This window comes from Neolamprologus brichardi, chromosome 14 (genome assembly GCF_056152115.1).
Source record: "Neolamprologus brichardi isolate AB-2024 chromosome 14, ASM5615211v1, whole genome shotgun sequence".
NCBI classification, from domain to species: domain Eukaryota; kingdom Metazoa; phylum Chordata; class Actinopteri; order Cichliformes; family Cichlidae; genus Neolamprologus; species Neolamprologus brichardi.
Window position 1 is genome coordinate 11,935,125 of NC_142117.1, and position 21,931 is coordinate 11,957,055.

Sequence of the window (21,931 nt, forward strand, 5' to 3'; positions counted from 1 at the left end):
TGTAGGTGCACCATCACGATAATGATCAAATACTGCCTGGATAGCAAAATCCAAAAAACGGCTATATTTGTCATCATAAACAACACAATGACTCTGAGGACAGATAAAATGCTGATGTTCAGTTATGCTCACGCGTTTAGAGAAATCACTTGGGAGAAATGTCCTGTAGAGTGTCACAGAATCGGGCCTTTCAAAAAACTTAACAGAATTATATTTAGAAACTGAAACGGGTGATCGGCAATGACGTGAAGACCTAAAACGTGCTGCTTTCAGGTGCCTATGTGCTCGAGCATTTGTTTGTGTGTGATTATGACTGATACCATAAGACCGCCACTAATCCACATTTTATGTTCACCGTGATTAGGACAACAGCCTGCTGAGCTATGTGCGTGCATGTGCGTGTCTGTGTTTGTGTGTGTGTGCAGTGAAAACAAAGGCAAACTAGTCCACAAATCTCCCAAATAATTCGGTTATATCCATCCACACACATACAAAACCTGAAAACACACAAACAGAGATACAGACTAATGCTTGCTAATCATCCTGTCTCCCCCTGTGTGCAGGAAGGGAAGAAAAGAGCAAAGACAGAGATCTGGAAATAAGTTGAGCTTTTTTTTTTTACCTTTTCCTGTGTGTAGATCAAACCTTGAACCTGCGGAGACAGAAAAAAGACAATAAAGAAGGCATAATTACTGTTGTGTTTTGTGAGTGAGCATTAGTGTAGCTGAGCCAATCACACAGTGCACCACCACACTGATGAAACAGAGAAATCAACATTAGCATCTCTCTGCAGGCAGACAGAACCTGCGCCATGCTCAGTTGCTTCTTGCATCTTTTCTTGATATCCCTGCAACTGCTACTCAAGACTTTAGGTTCCTGTGGCAGCAAGTAAGCCAGTGGCATTCAAGTCTCAAATATTGTGACTTAATCTTTGTGTGCATAAGAGAGAAAGTGTGTGTTTGTGCATGTGTGTTATTGGCTAATTATCTACCCTGACATGGGGGGCAGTTAATTAAATCCTTCCCCGGCAGTATGCATAAAGTAATTATTGAGCATGGATGCATATCTACAAAAAAAAAACATTTGCATGTGATAAATGCAATGTCACGTGTTCCCTGCTGCAACACACACATTTAAAAGAACTTCCTTTCCAACGAACTGAGAACATGCTGGCAATCAAACCGCAAATCAGAAATTTGTTTTTTGCATCATCTTCTCAGACGATAATGAGCTGCCCTTCAATTCCACCTGGAAATTGAAGGTGAGGGCAATTGCACTTGACACACCGCTAATATCATTGTTTCTAAGTTCATCATCACATTGAACCCGTGTTGATTTTGTTGATCATTGATTTTCGTTAAAGGACTGTTAAAGTTAAAGACTTCTTAATTCTTAAACCTATTATGGATTCAGTTTTTATACACCTCAAAATGCCAATATGTATCCACCAACTGCACCAGTGAAACAACACGTTCCCTGCAATCACCGTGCCCCCAATTACTGCTTTCTGTTCTGAAGCTGATGGAAGAAGCCTGTCATCCAGTCGGCATGTACAACGTGCAAACAGATGCCCGCTGCATCTGCCGTCTCAGTGAAACGGTCCGGTGCTGGATTGACACGATCTGCTAAGCTGCAGTGAGTGTCTGAGATCTTTACCTTCGCTTAAAGCGCTTTGAACGCTATAATCAGTGATAAAAGCTTTTAACTGACACAACATCCTCAGAGAGAGAAAGGGGGGGGGAAAGTGATTGCGTGTGTGCGGGGTTAACTGGGCATTTTTGTCCCTTTGCTACTTTCATGAGACTTCTCACACTTTTCAATTTCAAAGATTCACTTACTAAGATATCGCTTCCTTTCATGCAAAACACTGCGTCATTGTCCCACACTGTAGCTGCCTTCAGAGTATTTTGAAAAGAGGCAACACTGGCAGTTTCAATCTGTCCTCTGCTGAAAACCTTTGATGCTTTCAAGCTGAACAGAGAGAGACTGACCACCCAGGCTACAGGAGCCCTAGAAACAACAGGAGCTTCTGCAGCATACAAATAAGCTTAACAATCTTCTACGGACACGCACACATGAACACAATAAGATGTGTATGCTTTTCCCGTACAGGTTTATGTGTTGCTAAAAATACATATAAAAGACCTTCATGTTACAGGATTAAAGTTCTTTTACCCTTATAGGGACCCCAAAGCTAACAAGCTTTATGGCTCATATAGCAAAAACATCATGCCTGAGTACTTCTGTTTTAGTTTACCAATACAAACGTTCTGCTAAGAGCTGAGTTCTTATAATCCTGCGAACATATAGTCATGTACTTGGTCAGTAGAAAAGCACTTTACACTCTCTTCATGTGTGAAGAGATAAAATAAAAACCCAAGCAAACAAGCGAGCAAAAACAAGAAAAACGAGAGCACACAGTAATAATATTTCATATTTTCTGCATGAGCAGGTGATGCAAGCAGAGGTGTGAGGCTGATGCTTCGCACGGCTGATCCTTTTCAGCTGCTGACATTCACAGGACCATCAGCAGCATGTCTTCACACTACCTGCCACATACGGCTGGAGTGTTCTGCACTTGGAGGCATAATCATTTCAGCAGTTGTTAAGGAGAACTCATTCAGATGGAGCAAAGGCCTGTGGCAAAATTGGACGAGGAGGGTGGTTGGCAGTGAAAAAATGTGCTGCACATGCTGCTATTTTAACGGTTAATATTTTGCGTATCTGCACAGAACTAATGCAAATTTTGTGCAACAGTGGATGTAAAAGCAGTGGCGTGATCGCATCTGACTAATTGATGAATGAAAGTTCAGTGACTGACGATGCAAGGAGTGGTGTTTTGGGGTGTTTTTTGAACGAGGCAGCCAGAAACTAAAGAGCCAAAATTAAAAAAAATGTGATGATGCGAGCAACAGGTTGCAGATACAGATACTGTATCTCCCCCTCTCTAAAGGGCATCATTCACTCTACAACAATGTGATAAGTCACTGCGTGAGTCCACTGCCAACAGTTTGAATTTAATCTCAACCTCTGAGCCACTTTACAGAGAATTTCAAACCATTACCCAAGCTCAACGATTGCCAGTGGCTGCCAAGTACCTTCAAGGGAATGTCAGTTTCCATGGTAACCACGCCACCACCAGCTGTAGACCCCATGAGTGAAAAATTCTTTAACGGCCAACGGATCACTTCCTTTCTGGAAGTTTCTCCCGAGTACTGTGTTGGCCTCTCTATCTCTAATGGACTTTTTACTCTTTGTACTGTGTGTGTCAGCTGATGCTCACTTTCAGCTTTCTTTAGTAGTTTCTCTCGGACTGAGAGGGCTCTGCGACACTAAATGGAAGGATGTACACATCTTTTAAAGTCAGTTGAGAATCAGGAAATGATATGTTCCCATCCGTGCATGTTAAATTTCATTGTGGTTTCTTAACTTTGATCACATCAAAAATGTGTTTAACCTGTAATACAGTACTGTTTATGTTATTACCCGAAGAAAGAAGATGAAAGCACTATTGTGCTACAGTCACACTAGTTTAAACAGTGGTTGGAGACACAACCACATTTATTGTGACCGTGTGAAATGAAGTTTGCTTGCTTGGAAACAGTTGCTTGAGAGACGGGGAACAGGTCTGTCAACTGCTATCCTCAAAACATCTTGGGTTAGTCAAGATGGCAATAAGGTGGAACCAGTCTCCTATCAGTTTGCAATCAAATGGGCTCAAGTTGGCCATTACATGCAATCTGTTTGTGATAATACACCAAACTCTGATAAATCTGCAGTCCCCAGATCTGTTGCAAATCTATTGCGATCCATCCATTTTCTTCCACTTGTCCAATTCAGGGTCACAGTGGGGGTGGAGGTTATCATAGTACAAGAGCCAGGATACTCTTTGGACAGGTAGCCAGACTGTTGAAGGGCCAGCACAGAGAGACAGACAACCACTTACACTCACATTCACACCCACAGATAATTTAGAATCACCAACTAAGCCCGCTAACAGCATGTATCCAGACTGTGGAAGGAAGCCAGACCACAGAGAGAGGACTCACACGGACACAGGGAGAACATGTAAAACTCTTTAAGCAGAAATGAACATTAGCTATTTACATTCAGAAATCAGTCAGAACCTCAAATGTGAAACACACTATCCTCTATAAGTAGTGGTGTAGTTGCTGTGAAATGGCAATTTAACTGCATTAAAATATAGGCGTGCTGTAACTTTGTTTTAATAAAATAATTTAAACAGAATCCAACCAGCTGGCAGCCAGATGATGATGCAGATTAATTCCAGCATTTGATTTATTCACAAACCTTTGCCACTCTGTCTGAGAGTGATTCCAGTCAGTCTCAGTCAGACTACAACAGTTTGGGGACAGGCTGCCTCCCACCAAGCGACTTGTGGTATCCACTCAAGCTCTGGGTGACAAGTTGGTTAATTGTCACCCAGATGTAACCGAGAAAAGCAATGGCCTTGTTAAACAATACCAGGTAAAGCAAAGCTTTATGTGCTTAGATGCTCTGAGCAGCACTGAAAATGGAAAAACAACTTTCCAACTTGGGAAATAAGACCAACAACTGTAAATGCACAGGCGGGCTGAAACAAGCTCTATAACTTTGACTGAATTATTATCACCATGTAAGTTACTGTTACAGTCTTCTGAAGGACTGGTGGGTCTTTACAGCATAATAAAGTAAATCGACTCAGCTCATTATTTTTCCTCTAAGACCAAACTGACACGAGTAAAACAAATCACTGTGGAGTGCCTTTAGTTTTGATTGCATTCCTGGGGACAGACTACTGGAGAAGTGAAAATAACAGTTAAGAAGACTGAGAATATTACTGCTAAGCATATGTGCACAATTAAAATGCAATTTGTTTAAATGTTTAAAGCGGATCAAAGTACATTCCCGAGAACTGGTATAAAAGTAAAGATGAGCTTCTGGTAAACTACAGCATCACATCTAATTATCACTAAACGAATGTTTCTATAGTACAAAATATGTGTTGTTTCGCTTTTTGTGTTGTTTCCCTTATAAGCAGGGTTTACTTCTCTCTTCTGAAGGAAGGGTACTGCTCAGTAGACACTGAAGAAATGCAGCTTCAAGCAAAACAGACATGTGCCTCCCAAAGGCAAAGCTTCGCTCATCTCCCCTGCTAGTGTGCGTAGCCAGGAGTTGATAACCAGGTAGAGAGGAGCCATGTTGGAGACAACATGCCCAAACAAACTCCCACAGGATGCGGAGCACTTCTTAAAAGCAGACAAGCCGCATCTTTAAAAACACAGCTCTGGCATTGGTTCACACATGATTTTATGACCCACGGTGTTCACACCTGATTCTCGCCCCTCCTGGGTCTTAATCAAGTTGTTTGTTTCCGAAAGACTTCATTAGTTTGTTTCTTTGATTGTGTAGCTGTGAATGCCTCTGAGTGAGTGCGCGCGGACGAGCGCACACTGGTTTAACATCATGAAACACACATAATGTCCTTGAGAGTGCCTCTGACAAATGTAAACAAGTAAAACAAACATAAAAAAAGCCCTCATGACGTCGTCATCATAGATCATTTTCTCACTGGGAATACAGGTCGGCGCAAGGCAGGCAAAAGTGGAGAGGGTGTTAAGAGATGTTTTCCTTTATGGAGAATGATTTGTTTGTTTTACGTTCCAGCCCGCAAGCCTCACGGGCCCTAACCTACATTACAGCACAATGACTATTAATCATTGATGCTCAGACCTTTTAATATCGCTCATATAAAATTTATCTACACGTGAACAAAACAAATGAAGAGTTGTGTTCTGAAACACTGCATATTCATTTTTTGGTGGAAAATGATCACCTGGAAATATCATTTCCTACTTAGCTGATGAATTTGAAAGTTACTTTATATAGTTACATTACTCTCAGACACATATCATGTCTTTTAAGGTTATTTACAGTTATGTAACTGTAATCTATAGCACTGTGCAAATGTTTTGAGCCACCCCTTGTTTCTTTATGTGCTGCTTGGAAAATTAGAAATGCTCCATGAAAGAGCCTCTGCCATGTTTCACAGATGGCTGTGGACACTTATTATACAAGACCTGTTGACACTGATTTTGAGTCATTGTGTAGTTTGGCATACCTCACCTTTTTCCCCCTGTTTGCCTTCCTTACACATGGCTTTTTCGACAGCCACTCGTCCATTGAGAACATTTCTGATGAAGCATCGGTGAAACAGAAGATGGGTCAGTTCAAGGGTCAAATCTCATGTTTAGTGACAGGCCTTTGCTGGATTTTTCCCCCCTATTTCTTAAGGGTGTGAATTCAGACACTTTTCATCAGCTTTTTAGGTCTGCCACTTCTTCTTTTGACCTCCACTGTTCCAGTTTCCTCAAATTTCTTTAAGGGCACACTGCACGCCATATCTATATGAAAGGTTTTTCTCTCATAGCTCTTTAGGAATCACCTTGTTGGTTCAAAAATACAATTTCATGCCTGTCAAACTGTGGTGTTTTTGATATTTTTCATAGATACTACTACTGAAGTCCACTTTAAAAATGTATAGCAGTCTAGCAGTTTAGAAGCTAAATAATAAAAAAAATGAAATGAAAGGTGGCTTGACACTTTTGCACAGTAGTGAAGTCGTGAAATGCTGACAGTTCGTTAGTTTATATGCATATGAAATTCATTTTCACAGTTTGCGCCTGCAAATCGTATTTTCAGAGTGTCTTTAGGTGTGAAGATTAAGATTGCCCTCTAACAAGTCAGTCAAACTAAAACTTTGTTCAGTCACATTAATGTTTCAAACCCCAGTGCGGCACCAGCTTCAAAAAGGTTCTCAAAAATCCACTGCTCACACATTTTGGTATCAGCAGCATCAACTTCTTTCAGACTTTATTAAGTACGATTATTAATTTCCCTTTCAACGTCAATAATATCACTATACTTTCTCAAAACCTACACACTATTTTTGTATCAGCTTGATGAATAACTTCTATGGAAACCTGAGTATCAGTGACGTGCTTTTCAGAAACACAATGAACACAAAAATATATTTTTAGACCAAGTCCAAACACAGCAGCTGTCTCATTTGCATTTGTGATTATCAGAGACTATTTCTCTCATGTATTTCTTTTTACCATTGACAAGAAGCCACTGTACCGTCGCTGCTCGCTGTGCGCCATCAATCTTCAAACAATCTCTAGTCTTTGCTGCAATGTACTCCATATTTGTCACTTTTGAGACAGGCCCCAATTGTGTCTCATGGATGGGACGCTCGGTGTCTGTTTCATTTTGACGACCTTGAGATAGCCAAGCACTTCACAAGTTACAGACATGTCTGAAGTTCAATTTAAATGACCACTGGTTGAAAACAAAAAAACATGCACTGCCTGAAATCTCACATGCACACACGACAACAGAGTTTTGAGACCTGCTGCAATGAGTGTATCAATATAGCAAAAGTGCCTATAAGAACTGCCGTAATTAAAAAGCAGATATAAGAAGAGCTTGGTAGCTCTGGTTTTAACATTTTTTTATTAAAACGAACAAAGAAGCAAACAATGTATGAAGAACCACAATGGCGTGAACGCACTCCTATCGGCTCTGCTTCACTTATCATTTGCATTATTTATTATGTTTACATACTTAACTTTTCCACCGTTGTTTGCCCAAGTCTATTCAAGTCAGCTACATTTAGTTATAGTACAGCTAACTCGCTGTGATCATGTCTCTTTGAATGTTTCATGGGTCTTGGGGAACTATCGATCCTTGATCTCAAAATCATGTACGTTTAAAAATGGAAACCTCACAACCTCCACACTGCAAAAGCCAGTTGGTCTAGTTTTCACGTAGCGTTTCACATTGGCAGTATTTTTTTCTTCAGACACATGCATCAAAGCCATTTAAAATCTGAGAAATGGTAGGTTCAAATATCTCATTTAAAAAAAAAAAAGGAACTACCTCAGAAATCAAAGCTCTTACAAATTCCAGATCTAAGGCCAATGCAGAATCATCATTTAATCCAGACAGTCATTACAACTGCGGAGAAAAACGTCTCCAGAGGTCAATTAACCCGATGAGTGAACTGAGAACCCTCCAGTGCAGGCATCAAATAAGACAATATAGCAAAGACAACACACACGAGCAGGCCAAGATAATAATGACATGACAAAGAAGCACTTGATAAACTGACACATGCTGTTTAATTCTCTCTGTCTCTGTTAAACATACTCTCTCACACACTGTACACATTAGCAAACAGATTGCTGTCCTTTAATCACACGTCATCTTTTAATTGGAATAAGTGTGAAAGAAATAAAGGCAGTTAGATTGGCTCAGTCTGGCAGAGACGCCTTAGAGCACAAGTGCTGGAACGAACTTCATATATTCACATATGTTTTAATCATAAGGTCTTTTTACAGTCAGCCTGGAAGCGGAGGTAGCCAGATTATTATTTTTACATTCTCCATCAAAATCAGCCCTCCGTCGAAAATCTTACATGATTTACTGTTGGCTTAACTGAACAGTAGATAAAAACACTCAATCTCTGAAGAGACTAAATTATCAGATAAACCTAAATTATATACCCAAAGGTAATAGATAGCACGAATGTAAAACTTTAATAGTTGACATATCTCAAATACAACGATTTAATTGGCCATGCCAACAACTGATTACATAGCACTGATTTATACATTGCCTTGATTATGAGGAAGGAGGCGATAGACTGTGTCCTTAAAGAGCCGAAATCAGTCACTTTTGTGTGCTTATGATGGTCCAAGCGGTGTATTTGAGTCCTCAAATTAAGGGTTAGATCGAGGGTTCAAAAAACTTGATCAGGAAGTAGGGAAAATGTTAATTCATCTCTATTCATTCTGAAATGTGCTAAAGTTTGTGTCCTGATCAAAGAGATATAATGAATTCTATACAAAACAGCAGGCTCATGATAAATCTGTGTTTTATACCATGTAATCTATGTTAGCCATTCCTACAGTTTTCAGCTCAAACCCTTGTCACGACTGCTGTCATAATGTTGTCTAATATGCAAATCTTAGTGTGGAGTAGGGATGGGTACCGGTATCGGTTCTGACATAAACGGTAGTAACCAGACCAAAAAGCAGCACACATTTCGGTGCTTTATTTCTGTGCTTTTTTTCCCTGAGATGTCATACACTTTGGATTCCAGCCAGTCATTTTACCTTTGCGGCTGTCTTCTTGTTTGATGGCAGATACTCCCTTCACCCTGGCCAAAAAGATTAAAATGACCAAAGAAAAAGCGGAAAACAGCTGAACATGAGAGGTTTTTGGACAAAGTTGGTGTTCTCCATTCTTTAAGCACCAGTTTGAGCACCGTTTAAGCACCGGCACCGTTTCAAAAGTACCGGTTTGGTACTGGTATCGGATAAAACCTAAACAATACCCATCCTTAGTGTGGAGATGCCTCTCCGTGATTGGTTGATCCAGAGGACAGACCATACAGATTGGCTAACTAGCTGGAGATGAATTATATGATGACACCACGATGGACTGTTATTCACTCATCCTATGTAGGGGTGGACTGCCTTTTTGTTTGGTTATAGTTTTCTCCTGTTTTCATAGTTAGGGAGCCAAGTTGTTGTCATTTGGTTTAATTCTTTTGATTAGGTTAGTTTGGTAAATCCTCGAGACACTAAAAAAGGAGCCTAACAAATTAACATATTGTAAATCAATTATTGTCAAACTTTATCAATTGTGCGATGTGGCTGCTTGGGGTCTGACAAGGATGGATCACCCTTATGTTGAGGTCTGGCCCTAAAAGCTTCAGATATTCAGGTCACCTATACCTGCTCGGGCTACTTTAACTCATGGTCTTTATAATACATAACACTTTAAACACAGCAGAGTCATTTTCTGAGTTGCTGCATCTGTCTACGACATGCTCATTCACAGCCTTCTCGAGGTATTATTCACCATCGCATACTTATATCTACATAATAAGTATGCGTGAGCTGCACACAATCGCTCACCGAAGTCTCAGTGTTGCTTATGCAAGCACTTTCCAACAGAACGCACACATGCATGAAGAATCATGCATAAAAAAAACCTCCACACACACACAAACATACTTACACTTACATATCCCTGCCCCAGCACACACTGAAACCTTTGATTTGCGTGAGCACGGGTAGTTGTGCTCTTAGGACCTTTGGCTATTTCGGCCATTAAATTGGTCCCAGCGAGATGTGAGAGCTCAGACCACGGGGCTGACCTCTAACTCTCCACCTATGGTGGCAAAGAGTCAGAATCGGTCGGTCCGATCAATGGCACAACAGCAGCCAGACACCCAGCTTCGATGTAGGGAGCCTCGTTGTAATGTATCAGCGGGCAGATGATGATAATGGACAAGGCCATCTGCTTAGTGGTTCTCCTCCGAGCACACGTTTGATTTTAGGGAAAATCTTTCTGCCTTTGACGGTTAAATCATCCTGGGAGCTGATTAAGGAATCAGAATTGGCTCGACTGTTTCTATTTCTTTTATATATTATTATTTTTTAAGGACCCTTGCCTCATTTGGGACACAATTAAATTGCGGATTCTATTAAAATAACTTTATTTAAACCTCACTAAAGATGACACTAGTGAAGATACAGTTGAAGCTCTGACAGTTATTGCTCATAATTACTTGTAATAAAGGTAAAAAAGCTTGGGGTATACACAAGCTAAACTCAATGCAGTATAAGACATGTAATGGACTGCCTTGTGCTGTGCTCAGAAGTGATAGCCTAGCTTCCTAGAAATCCTGTAGACACTGATGAGTGTCCTGCTCCAGACACCTTTTGTCTGGGCATTGTTTATGACACATGACTACTGCTGGGCTTCCTACTGCATCGAAAGTCACCTGAGGACACTGATAAGACTTCACACCTGACTGCTGAGCAGGCTCTCAGACATGATGGAAGTTATATTTGGCCTGTCTGCCTGACAAAAAAAGAAATAAATGAAGAACGTATCTACCTGTCAATCAGCTGAGGACACAACCAGGTCCAAAGCTGAACTAAACTCAAAGCAAAGTCAAGAGCCACGTGTGGGAGAGTAATGCAAAGGAGTTGCACTGTCATCCACTGCTCATTCTTTTCTACACAAACTGTAATCATGAACTGATCACCATTTCCTTAATTGTTTTGTTGCTAAGGAAGAGCGAAAAACTGCAGTTGCTTCAGTGTATTTGTTTTTTGGCAGAAATAAGAATCCCCAATTTACACATGTGAACTCATACTTTATATTTGACTAATAACAGATGCAGAAACAGCTGATGCAAAAACAAAACTGGACATTTAGTCAACTTTTTCAGTCACAGTTAAAAAAAAAAGAAAAAACAGAATGCTGCACATCATAGCCTCATCATACATGAATAATCTAAAGCCAATCAGTATGAAGCCCTCCATCGGCCATTAAGTCTTTCTGAATGGAGTCTTCCAACCTCATTCCAACAGACCGATTCCTCGCCGGCTGCTGAGATGCCAGTACAGATGGACTGAATGGAGATGAGGCCAGGAGCAGTGTCTGTGGAGCTAAACTCTTGGTGAATTGTGCCAGCAAAGAACGGCGCCGCTCTGGGGCCTGGCCCATGCGTTCACTCGAGCCCTGGCAGGGAGAACAGGGGCCCCCTTGTTTGGCAGAGGCATGTTGACGGGAAACATAAAGGATTCACATGATAACGAGAGAGCGAATACATGTCGCTGCTTTCTCTCCCTCTGATACAGTACACGTCTTTACATGGGGGGGGGGGGGGGGGGGTCAGCAAGTACACATATACACACACACACACATAAATCACACAAATCTACTGTACGCTGACACAAACACACACTGGTGCAGTCGCACAAACATGAGCACTCCATCACAAACCCCTCAGTGTCTGGTGCAGAACGGCCTGATTGCTGGCCTCATCACCAAGGAGACCAGTATTAAGCGGGCACCTGGCAGAGACTGACTGGCATTTAGCATTTAGGACCCCACAAAGCTTTCAGGCAGAATATACAGGCCCTTTTCTCAAACGAGAGAGGGAGAGAGAGAGATTAGTCACATGGATACACACAGAGAAATAAAAACAGGGGGGAGAGAGAATGAAAAACAGTCTGATGATCACATTAAAGAGGAGAATGATTTGGAGGGGAAATAAAACAGTGATAGAGGTGAAGCGGGCAGCGGGTTCGCAACAGCTAGATCAGGGACAAACATGGCTCAAAAAGCAGAAAAGGCGTGAAAGTGAATACGTCGTTGAAGACCGAGATCCTTAAAGGCAGGCAGGAGGTGAGAAAGAAAGATTTTTTTTCTCAGCTTTACACTGACAAGTGCTTTACAGCAGTGACTAAATAGCAGCTGAGAGTCATGCGTCTAACATAAAGGATCTGAGCATTAAGAGCCGCATGTGTGATTTCAGCTGACGTCACAAACGAGGGAAGCTATTAATACTCATGCCCACCTGAGTCTCCACCAGGCTAGGGAGAGAAATGAAGTGCAAATGAACGACAAAAATACAGCTTTTTTTTTCATTTTCATTCACAAGTCCCCAGGCTGAGAATGAAAGAAAGGAAGTGAGAAGAGGGGAAATCAAGCATTTGGGTTGTTGTGTTTTGCCCTATTAACAGAAAGTGGAAGATCAAGTGATGGTGGTACACATCCATCCATCCTCTTCTGCTTATCCTTATCGGGATCGCGGTGGGGCTGGAGACTATCCCAGCTGCCATAGGGCGAGAGGCAGGGTACACCCTGGACAGGTCACCCAGCAAATAAGGGTTAAAGGCTTTAACAGAGGGAGGTGGTGGTGCGCTCCAGATGTTTTTAAGCCGAGGAGAACAGTGGGAGGAGTGGAAAGGAGAGGAGAAATTAATTTTGTCATGAATTAAACAGATAACAGAAGGCGTGCGAGGTCATCGTATCAGCTCCACCGCTGAATTAAGCTCGCAGACCTTCTCCATTATCATTTTTTATGCTTCCACGCCAGCAAAACCATATCTCTCGCATAGCCTTGAGGGAATTTCTTCAAGTTTGCTGCTTGAACTCTAGGATGAACTGGTTAGATTCTGGTCGTCAAAAGTTAAAGTTCACTGTGGCCTAATTACATTACATCACTCCTAGGACGTCCAGAGTTCAAGTTTGGACAGACAAGGACATGAACTGCAAGGTGGCTGGCATGAGGTGACAAAACTTGATCCTCTATTTTTTGAAGTTTTGATTTTCTCATCCAACGATTGTCGTCCATTTTAAATGGAACCTCGCTTCCATTGTGACGCTGTTCTTCAACATCCTTCTCAGTCAGTTTTCTTTCTGTTTGGTCTCAACTTGCAACGCCCTTAAATACACCTTACAAATTCCTTATAAAATTCATAATGCACAGGGACCGACTGCACAATGTTCTGGTTTTTAAAAGAAACAACATGCTTTCAAATTGATATTAACTGTCAGTTTATAGTCTGCAATGAATGTGGTATAAACTCTAGCGGGATTTGCTAGCGTTTGCAGATGTTTTGTTTAGCCCGTTCATTTTCTCCAAACTTCTCCCTGCGAGTGCCGGTGCTTTAGAATTACTGCTGTGAAGCTTTTTGAGGGGCAGTAATGGGCTGTTAATTTGATGAAACACAAGTTATTACAAGGCACTGACTGAATCAACTGATTGCTGTTGTTGCAGTCTTAAAGTAAAAAAATAAAGCGAGCACTGTCCGGACAGCTTATGAGTCCTGTGTTCAACAAGAAATAAACTGCTTTGCACACTGAAAACAAAAATAATAATAATAATATTGGAAGCAATTAGGTTTCCTCCAACAGAGGCCTTGACTGTAAACAAAGTTCAACACATTTGGGCTTTCTTTGAGTTAGCTGACTCGACAAATCCTAAAACCCCAGCTGGTGATAATGGGTGTCAAAGCAGTGGTTATGGCCCGGTGTGCCCTCAAACAAAAGAAGGGAGTTTACACAAAATGGCCCCATTAGTGCCGCCTACTCCAGTCAGATGATGATAAAAACGGCGATAGCAGGGATAGCAGGGCAGGAACATAACCTCCTCCCGACCGAAGTAAAAAAATCAAGGCACTTTTTAACACAGAAAAATCTGACCTCAACATGAAGATAGCTCGGTAACCTATTAATCTGGCTTCATAGTACATCCCTCAAAACAAATGGCAAAAAAGTGTCTCATCCAGCATCGCCCAACTCGCTTCATCTATCTGCCAGCTTCAGCCTCAGACTGTTAAACCAAATGTGAAATCTGCCAATGCTGATGATTTGTTCTCTCAGGTTTACTTTCACAAGTCAACTGGTCCCCAGTTACTCTCATTTAAAATTTCTTAACGGTTCAGCGCTTAGCCCACCACCCCTGTCCTCATGGAGCCTGTGATACTTTGATAGCCAGCTATGAAACACTGTATCCTATATGTCTCATCTCATCTGCAAGGCCAGCTTACAGTATTAATTTTTCATCTTAATTCAAACAAGGATTAATTAAAAACAGAGCCTTGTTTTCTCCCCTTGGTGCATGGCAGTGGCGTAATCTGTTACTGTATCTGCTCTGGCTCCACCATTGCAAGCTGCATTCACGAGTCTTTATCTAAAGAGTGTTTTACTGTAACAATGGTGAATAGTCTCATGTGGTTGCGCAGGCACACTGATGACAGTTTCAATGGGTCCTGCTATTCCACACTAGGCCCATTTTAACAAAGAGTATTTTTTCCCCCATTGTGCTCTAATACACAACACACATTTCCACGTCTCTCTCATCACCCAGTGGTACAGTAATAAAGAAAAGCTACATCTCGCTCTCTCTCTGTATCTGCCTCGCTCCAGCTCAGCACCAGTCCCGAAGCATTACTCAGCTCTATTCCACTTATTTGCAATGCACAAAAGCAAGCTATCGAAAATGACCAGAGTTGAACTCCAGCGGGGAAATCATTCCCTAAATACAGAGAAATCTTTCAAGAACGAGACAATGCCCCGCCTTAATAAAGTACCCTCCAGCTGAGTACAATAGAGTCATTGATCATCTCGTGTCATCGTTAAAATCTTGTGTTTCATCTCACAGCTTTAATAAAGGGAAAATGTCAACCGTTTACAGGCCAGAGAAGATGGATTACTTTATATTCTGCCATTGATTATGAGATGTTTATGAAGAGACAGAACGGGACTCACAAGTCCCTTTGAGGATCCTCTATCCTGCTATCGCTGACTGAGATTGTCTTTGTTTCACAATGGAGTTTCTCTCCACATTAGTGCTATATACAGCAACTCTCGATCATCTCACTCCCTCGGCCGTCTTTATGACATCACGTCACTGCAGAGCAATGAGAGTGAACTGTAATTGCACATCATTGTTGCTTTGCCATAATTACAGTTGTGATAGTGCACAGGGAGAAAATGACTTAATAGTCTCTGGGTAATTACCCCAATTGACTAGATGGCAGCTAATTGGATTGTTTGACATTGTGTGAATGTCTACATCTTTGCATGTGCGAGTGTATGTGTGTGCGTGTTTGTGTGTGTGTGTGTGTGTGTGTGTGTGTGTGTGTGTGTGTGTGTGTGTGTGTGTGTGTGTGTGTGTGTGTGTGAGAGAGAGAGAGAGAGAGAGAGAGCACTTGACAAAAAAATAATAATAACCACAAAAGACTCCATTTGTGGAAACAAAGTCACATAATCAACCTTTGCAACTAATGGCATTGCATCCAGATTCACAAATTTTACTTTATTTACTTTATTTCTAATGACTTTGGTCATTTCTTAAAAATTCATTGCCTATTGCAAACCATTCTGATCTTCACAATGAATTTTTGGACAAAAACATCACTCTTCAAGAGCAGATAATTACTTTACCCTTTAAAATCATCTGATGGTGTTAAAAGTATACCTAAAAATATATAATTATTAGGGGTGCAACAATACTCGTATCGGTATTGAACCGTTCGATACAGTGCTTTCAGTTCGGTACGCATATGTATCGAACAATACAAAAAATTTGATTTATTTTATCAACTTTCCTTCTGACGATGCTGTCTGTGTTGAGCACTCAGTGGATCTGCGCTCGACAGTGCAGCCTAGGCGGAGTAGTCGAACACAGATTCACTGAGCGCAGGGCAAGCTAGCGAGACAGAAGTTAAGATCTCCTTGCAACATGGCAAATTGAACCTCCCCCACCCTCATTCAGATCTGGCCTTTGGAACTATTTTGGTTTTCATGTGACGTATGACCCTGAAGGTAAGCGCGTCATGGACTAAAGTAAAACAGTATGTTGGATGTGCCAGCAATGCTCAATTACATTGGTGGGAACTAGTGTGTTAGCGCAGTTAGCAGTTAGCTCGTTAACGTTTTGGCCGTCCAGCCCCACGCACGGGGCAATCCGCGGTAGCTCGTTAACGGAGATTTGCCGTGTTGTGGCGTTAACCTCATTTCAGATTAACGCTGACAGCACTAGTGGGAACACAATGAATATGACTGCACATTTACTCCGACATCATCCTAGTGCAAAGACAAGTGGAAGCAGACAAAAACAACAAGCACGCATACAAACTTTACCCGAGTCATTTAGACAGCCGTTAACACATGATTCTCCTTATGGGGACCTGATATGTTTAATATGCTGCTGAGAATATAGCCCAGAAGAAGCGTATAGTATAGCTTTTATTTTGAAAAGAGCCATTTCTCTGTAATAAACTCTCTTTTCCAAAGATGAGTGATTTCTCGATCAGATAGATTTATATTTTTTTTTATTTTGTTGTTTCAGCAACATTACATTTAAAAACGGTACTTTTGAGTTAAAATATATATTTATAATTTTAATAAATGACAAATTAGGCATGAACATTTTCTTGTATCGAAAAAATATCGAACCGTGACACCAAAGTATCGAACCAAACCGAACGTGAATTTTGTGTATCGTTGCACCCCTAATAATTATATATTTTTTCTTAATATTGTTGACCTCACTAATGTTTAAACATAGTTAAACAGATTAACTATCACAATAGCTGTCACAATATTATAATCAACAGAAATACCCATAAAAATACCACTTTTGATACCATTGCAAAAAAAATTACAAAGTCAAGAGACTTTTTTTATATAATATATTAAATGTTTTCAGTATATATCCCTATTTATTTCCGGTGCTTATGATGACTTGGTACTAGAGCTGGGCGATAGAACGATAACGATATGTATTGCGAAATAACTTTTTCTCGATAGAAAAGTTAAACTATTGCAATAGGCCTCATCTCTCTTGTCTTCTTAAAAAAAAAGAAAAAGAACAGCCAATCCAAATTAACTAGCGCAGAGCCGAACCAATCACAGCCGCAGCGTCACGTCATGCCAATTGTTACGTACAGCACAAGTGCCAAGCCGCACATGTGTATTTGTTTGGGAAGCAGCCAGCCGCCGTGCCGCCCGGGTAATGGAGGAAATGTGTGCCGACTAGAGAAAAATCAACGAGAGCTTGACCAAAGGTTACCGAAGAGAAAACAGATGATGGTTCCAATGCCGGAGAGATTGTCGAACGGAAGAGCCATAGAAGTTCCGTAGTGTGAAGGTATTCTGACTATTTCAAGTCTGACAAAAAACAGAGTAGCGCGCACTGTAAATTGTGCCGAAAGCAAGTCTGGAAATACAATAAACCGGTGCATGCTCAATCTCTGACTGGACGCGCTAATTCGGCATTCGGCTTTTGTCAGACTAAAGTAACTGTTAAAACTGTTTGAAAAGCTAAGCTATACAACAAGGAGAGATTGAGAATTTCCTTTTAGTTCTCAGTTTATTTGATATTGACAAAAGTTAGTCAATTTTGTCTGTTCTTCTGTAAAACAAACTAAGATTTATTTTTAGAATTAATATTTTGTTTCTAAGTGGAATTGGCAATTTAGTAGGCTGTTTTGTTTGTTCTATTTTGAAACTTGAACGCTTTAGCGGCTGCCTTTTGTGTAGTTTGCAATATTTGCCTTTATTTATCTGAAATAGTCTCATGTTCCTTAAGCACATCTACCCTGTTGAACTTATTATAGGAAATAAATATTTAAATCAAAACAAGCTGCTGATTATTTCACATTTTACTTGTGAGCAACGGCACATTTAAATCTTACAAATATAGTTATTTGGCTTATATTGTGATATATATCGTTATCGCCTGAAATGAAAAAAACATATCGTGATATGAAAAAAATCTTATATCGCCCAGCTCTAGTTGTTACCATATTTATGTTGCTAATCAGTTATGGTAGACTTTCACTGTTTCTCTCTAGCGGCTTGTAGACTCTTCTCAACTTCAATCTTGGATTTTAAGAGAAAGCTGACACTTTTTAGGCACAAACAACACATCAAATGTTAAATCTGTAAAATTAACAATATCAATAGCATGCTATGTTGCTCCTACCTTAGCTCCAACCATAGCTGCTAGATATCTCAATAATAATTTAACAGACAGCTAATGAGGATAACTGCTAATAAACAGCTAATGTTAACATGTTTGAGGGAATGACAATGTTTATAGCAATTTTTAATTTCAATGTTGTTGAAACAGGTGCTTTAGTCTTCAAGGTGCTTTGAAAGTTTGTTGCACTTCTGTTCATGTAGTGAAGGGTAGTGAAGTTCTGCTAGTGAAGGGAGCGCTGCGCTGTGAACTCATAAAAAAGACATACCGTTATTTTTTCAGAATTTTGCTGTTGAAAGGTGACATAAATATCGGTTCTGGTAGCATCTGATAGCATTTAATTTACATGTTCTGAGTTGGTGAAGGTGGGCAGTTTAGCCCTGGTAGGTTAACAGATGATTGGCAGTAGGTTTGAAAGTGAGAATTTTTGGTTTCTGTCTCTCTGTGTTAGCCCTATAATGGACTGAAAACTTGTTCATGGTTGACGTTGCAAAATGATATCCCTTAATAGGCCCAACTTCTCATAACGTGTAAAATTCACACAACTTACTTTTAAACCTGACAACTTGAACGACCAGAGGAAGGATCCATGTTCTCATTTCCTTAACTGGAGACCGTTGACTGGTGAATATCCTCTCAATTCATTCAGGCTCATACATGACAGCATATGATTTCACTATATGCGAATTAACATTAAAACCACCTTGATTATCTCCTTACAGTGTTATGCTCTGCCAGGAAGGCTCAGGCCCTGGCATTTGTGTGGATGTTTATTTAACATGTACTGAACCTGAACACTGATGTTAGATAACCCCTCATAGAAAGATGCACCCTAATTCAGGAAAACTGGCTTTGGCAAAATTTGTTCAGAGCAGCTCAGCAGACATCATAAAGAGCCCCAGATACTGACTCCAAACTGTCTCCAAAGTCCCCTTATCCAGATCCAATCAAGCATTCACAAGATACGCCACACCAAGCCTGATCCACAGAGGCACTACCCCATTACCTCAAGGACCCAAAGCTCCTGATGCCAACACTCATGTACCAGACACCATAAGACATCACCCAGTCCAAAACTGTTTTGGCTGATTTTTTCTACTCAAGTCATTTTCTCAAGCTCACACACGTAATTCAGCTTCCTTAAGAACTCCAGAACTAGTTTAGGAATCCAGCAAATGTTACCTGTCACAAGTTCATAAAACAGGCAGCAGTTCTGTACTGAGAGTATTGTACAGCGATTGCAGAGATCTCTGATGCATTAGAGGGTTTGTTCACCCTGCACACATTCTGACCCCTTCAATGGTTTCCAATTTGCACAAGATCTGATTTTAAAAAGCATCTGCTCACATATAAATAGCCAAGAGTTCACTCACACAATCATATTTATCTGAGCTCACCATCCATTATGTACCCTGTCACGATTTTCCAATCACAGGCCTGGCTGGCAGGCTGTCATCGACAATCAGGAGGAAATTAGCAGGCAGCAGAGCATTTCCTACAAATCACCACACTAGATCTGGAGGCCCTGTGGAAAGATAAACCTTCGGAAATCTTCAAATCCCATCCACAGTTTGTCACAGCAGGGGAAAAAAAGACATAAAGAGTGTATATCGGGGCCCAGCCCACAGCTTCTTCTTTTTTTAAATCATTCCAATCACTTCCTGTCTGGTTTGTGATTAAAAATGCCAACCTAGGGAAAATGAGACTTTTAGTTTTTAGAAATATTTCTGACCAAAAAAGTAAGAAATATGTTTTTTTTTTAAAAAAGAAGAAAAAACAGAGCAAAAAGAAAATGACAGATAGAAAATTATTTGCTGTAAACCATAGCTCTAATATTGTAGCTGCCCGACAGCATGTGTACACATGCATGGTCTTGCCTGTGTGCCACCAAACTGATCAAATAAAGCCAAAGCTATCTATAATCTATAAGCCAGGGTCGTAGACCAAATGACAGACATAATCTGTAGCAAAGCCCGTTTTAGCAGATGATTTGGGCCTTGGCTCCATAGTTTACACATTGTTCCACATTCACAAATCATCTCTTAGCAGCCAAACTGGGTAGAGATCATCAGTCACGGCTCATTAGAGGAGGCAAGTAAGCAAGCAAGTTGCATCATCCTCACTCATGTAAAAGCAGCATGGAGGGTTTAATTCAGTGCTAATGCAATTAAAACTGGGAGAAAAGACGCCGAAGTGCAAAGAAGGAAAACATCTTAGGAAGTTGCCAGAGAAGGCGACAAATCAAAGGCTTGTTTGGGAAATAATAAACGTGACGCCCCAAATTATGGACCCTTACAAATGAATGTAGTTCTGTTTGTCTGTTCTTTCCTCAGATAAGCTGAGAAAGTATGGATGCATGCAATCAATATGCACTTCTGTCACTGTCACAGTTACACCATTTCATTCACTGAAACAGACCATCCTTATTCCTTTAATATTGCCACAGTAATATTTAGCAATGTTTTCCCAAGGGAGACAAGTTAAAGATTTTCCTTTAGTTGTTTTTGCTCTCCTTTAACACTGTCTTTCGCCACCCTCCAATTAAACAGCCATTTCTTTTCTGTTTAGCCAGAACACTGCCTCCGGCTTCATTTTCCATTAACACTCTCCACTGTTATTCTTTTCTTCTTGAGCTATTTGCAGGGTGTTTTTAGAAAGCTCGCAATGCCAAGTGCTGTAATCTCTGTATAGACAGAAATGGGGAAGGCTTTACCTCTCAGATGCACAACCTTTAATGAGACACAGCATTAGCCTCGAGGTGACAAAATCCTCTTTTCTGAAAAAGATGGACAACTCCGTGTTGCGCAGGGATCCCATGTGAGTCTGGATCACTGCATCAGTAGGAGGCAAACCAGCCTAGTCAATCAGTCATTGTCACTCGGTATGTTTTGTATGCTCATTCAGTCTTGAACAAGACACCATTAATCAAAGCGCCATTATCCTTTTTTTAATGGTGTCATAATGAAAACAGTGTCCTTCTCGAAGTCTGTTCAGTTTCTGTGTTTCTACCATTTAACGCTTTCTCCCAAAAAGATTATATTGACGAACGCTGTAGCCTTAATGATGAGTTTTGATACCTCAGTACATAACAATAAACACATGTTTTGAAGACCATTAGAATAGATTCTTGGTTTATAGGTTAGGCAAAGACCACCCTCACTGACTTCAGATGCAAACCCAGTCATTCTGTTCTATAAGCCTGAAGTGAGACAGAAACTGCTTGGTTCAGAAAAGAGCTTCAGTTGTCACGTGTCAGTGTGCGGATCCAATTGCAGACTTGGAGACAGGACTGAATTCAGACCAGCATTTTATTGCCCGAGCTTAGGGAGCAAAATAAAACAATACAAAAAGCCAGACTAACCAGGAATTAAGCACTTAGAAGTTATAAAACTGAACACACACATGGTATGATGACAACGTCACCAAGACTAGACTCAGACAATAAGTAGACAGGAGGGAATCAGGGCAGAGAGGACACACCTGGGGGACATGGCTGAAGGAATGTAAGTGACGCGAGACAGGAAGCAGAACTGAACATAATGCACACGAAACAAGGAACTATCAAAA

General features: G+C 40.7%; 1 protein-coding gene across 1 annotated transcript in view; it reads right to left on the reverse strand.

The window, feature by feature from the left end:
* igsf11 (immunoglobulin superfamily member 11) overlaps window positions 1-21,931 on the reverse strand; it is a 118,674-nt gene that overhangs the window by 81,752 nt on the left and 14,991 nt on the right. The window contains exon 2 of the mRNA XM_006803913.2: window positions 623-652. Within this exon, the coding sequence (XP_006803976.1) occupies window positions 623-652 (30 nt within the window). The remainder of the gene's footprint in view (window positions 1-622; window positions 653-21,931) is intronic.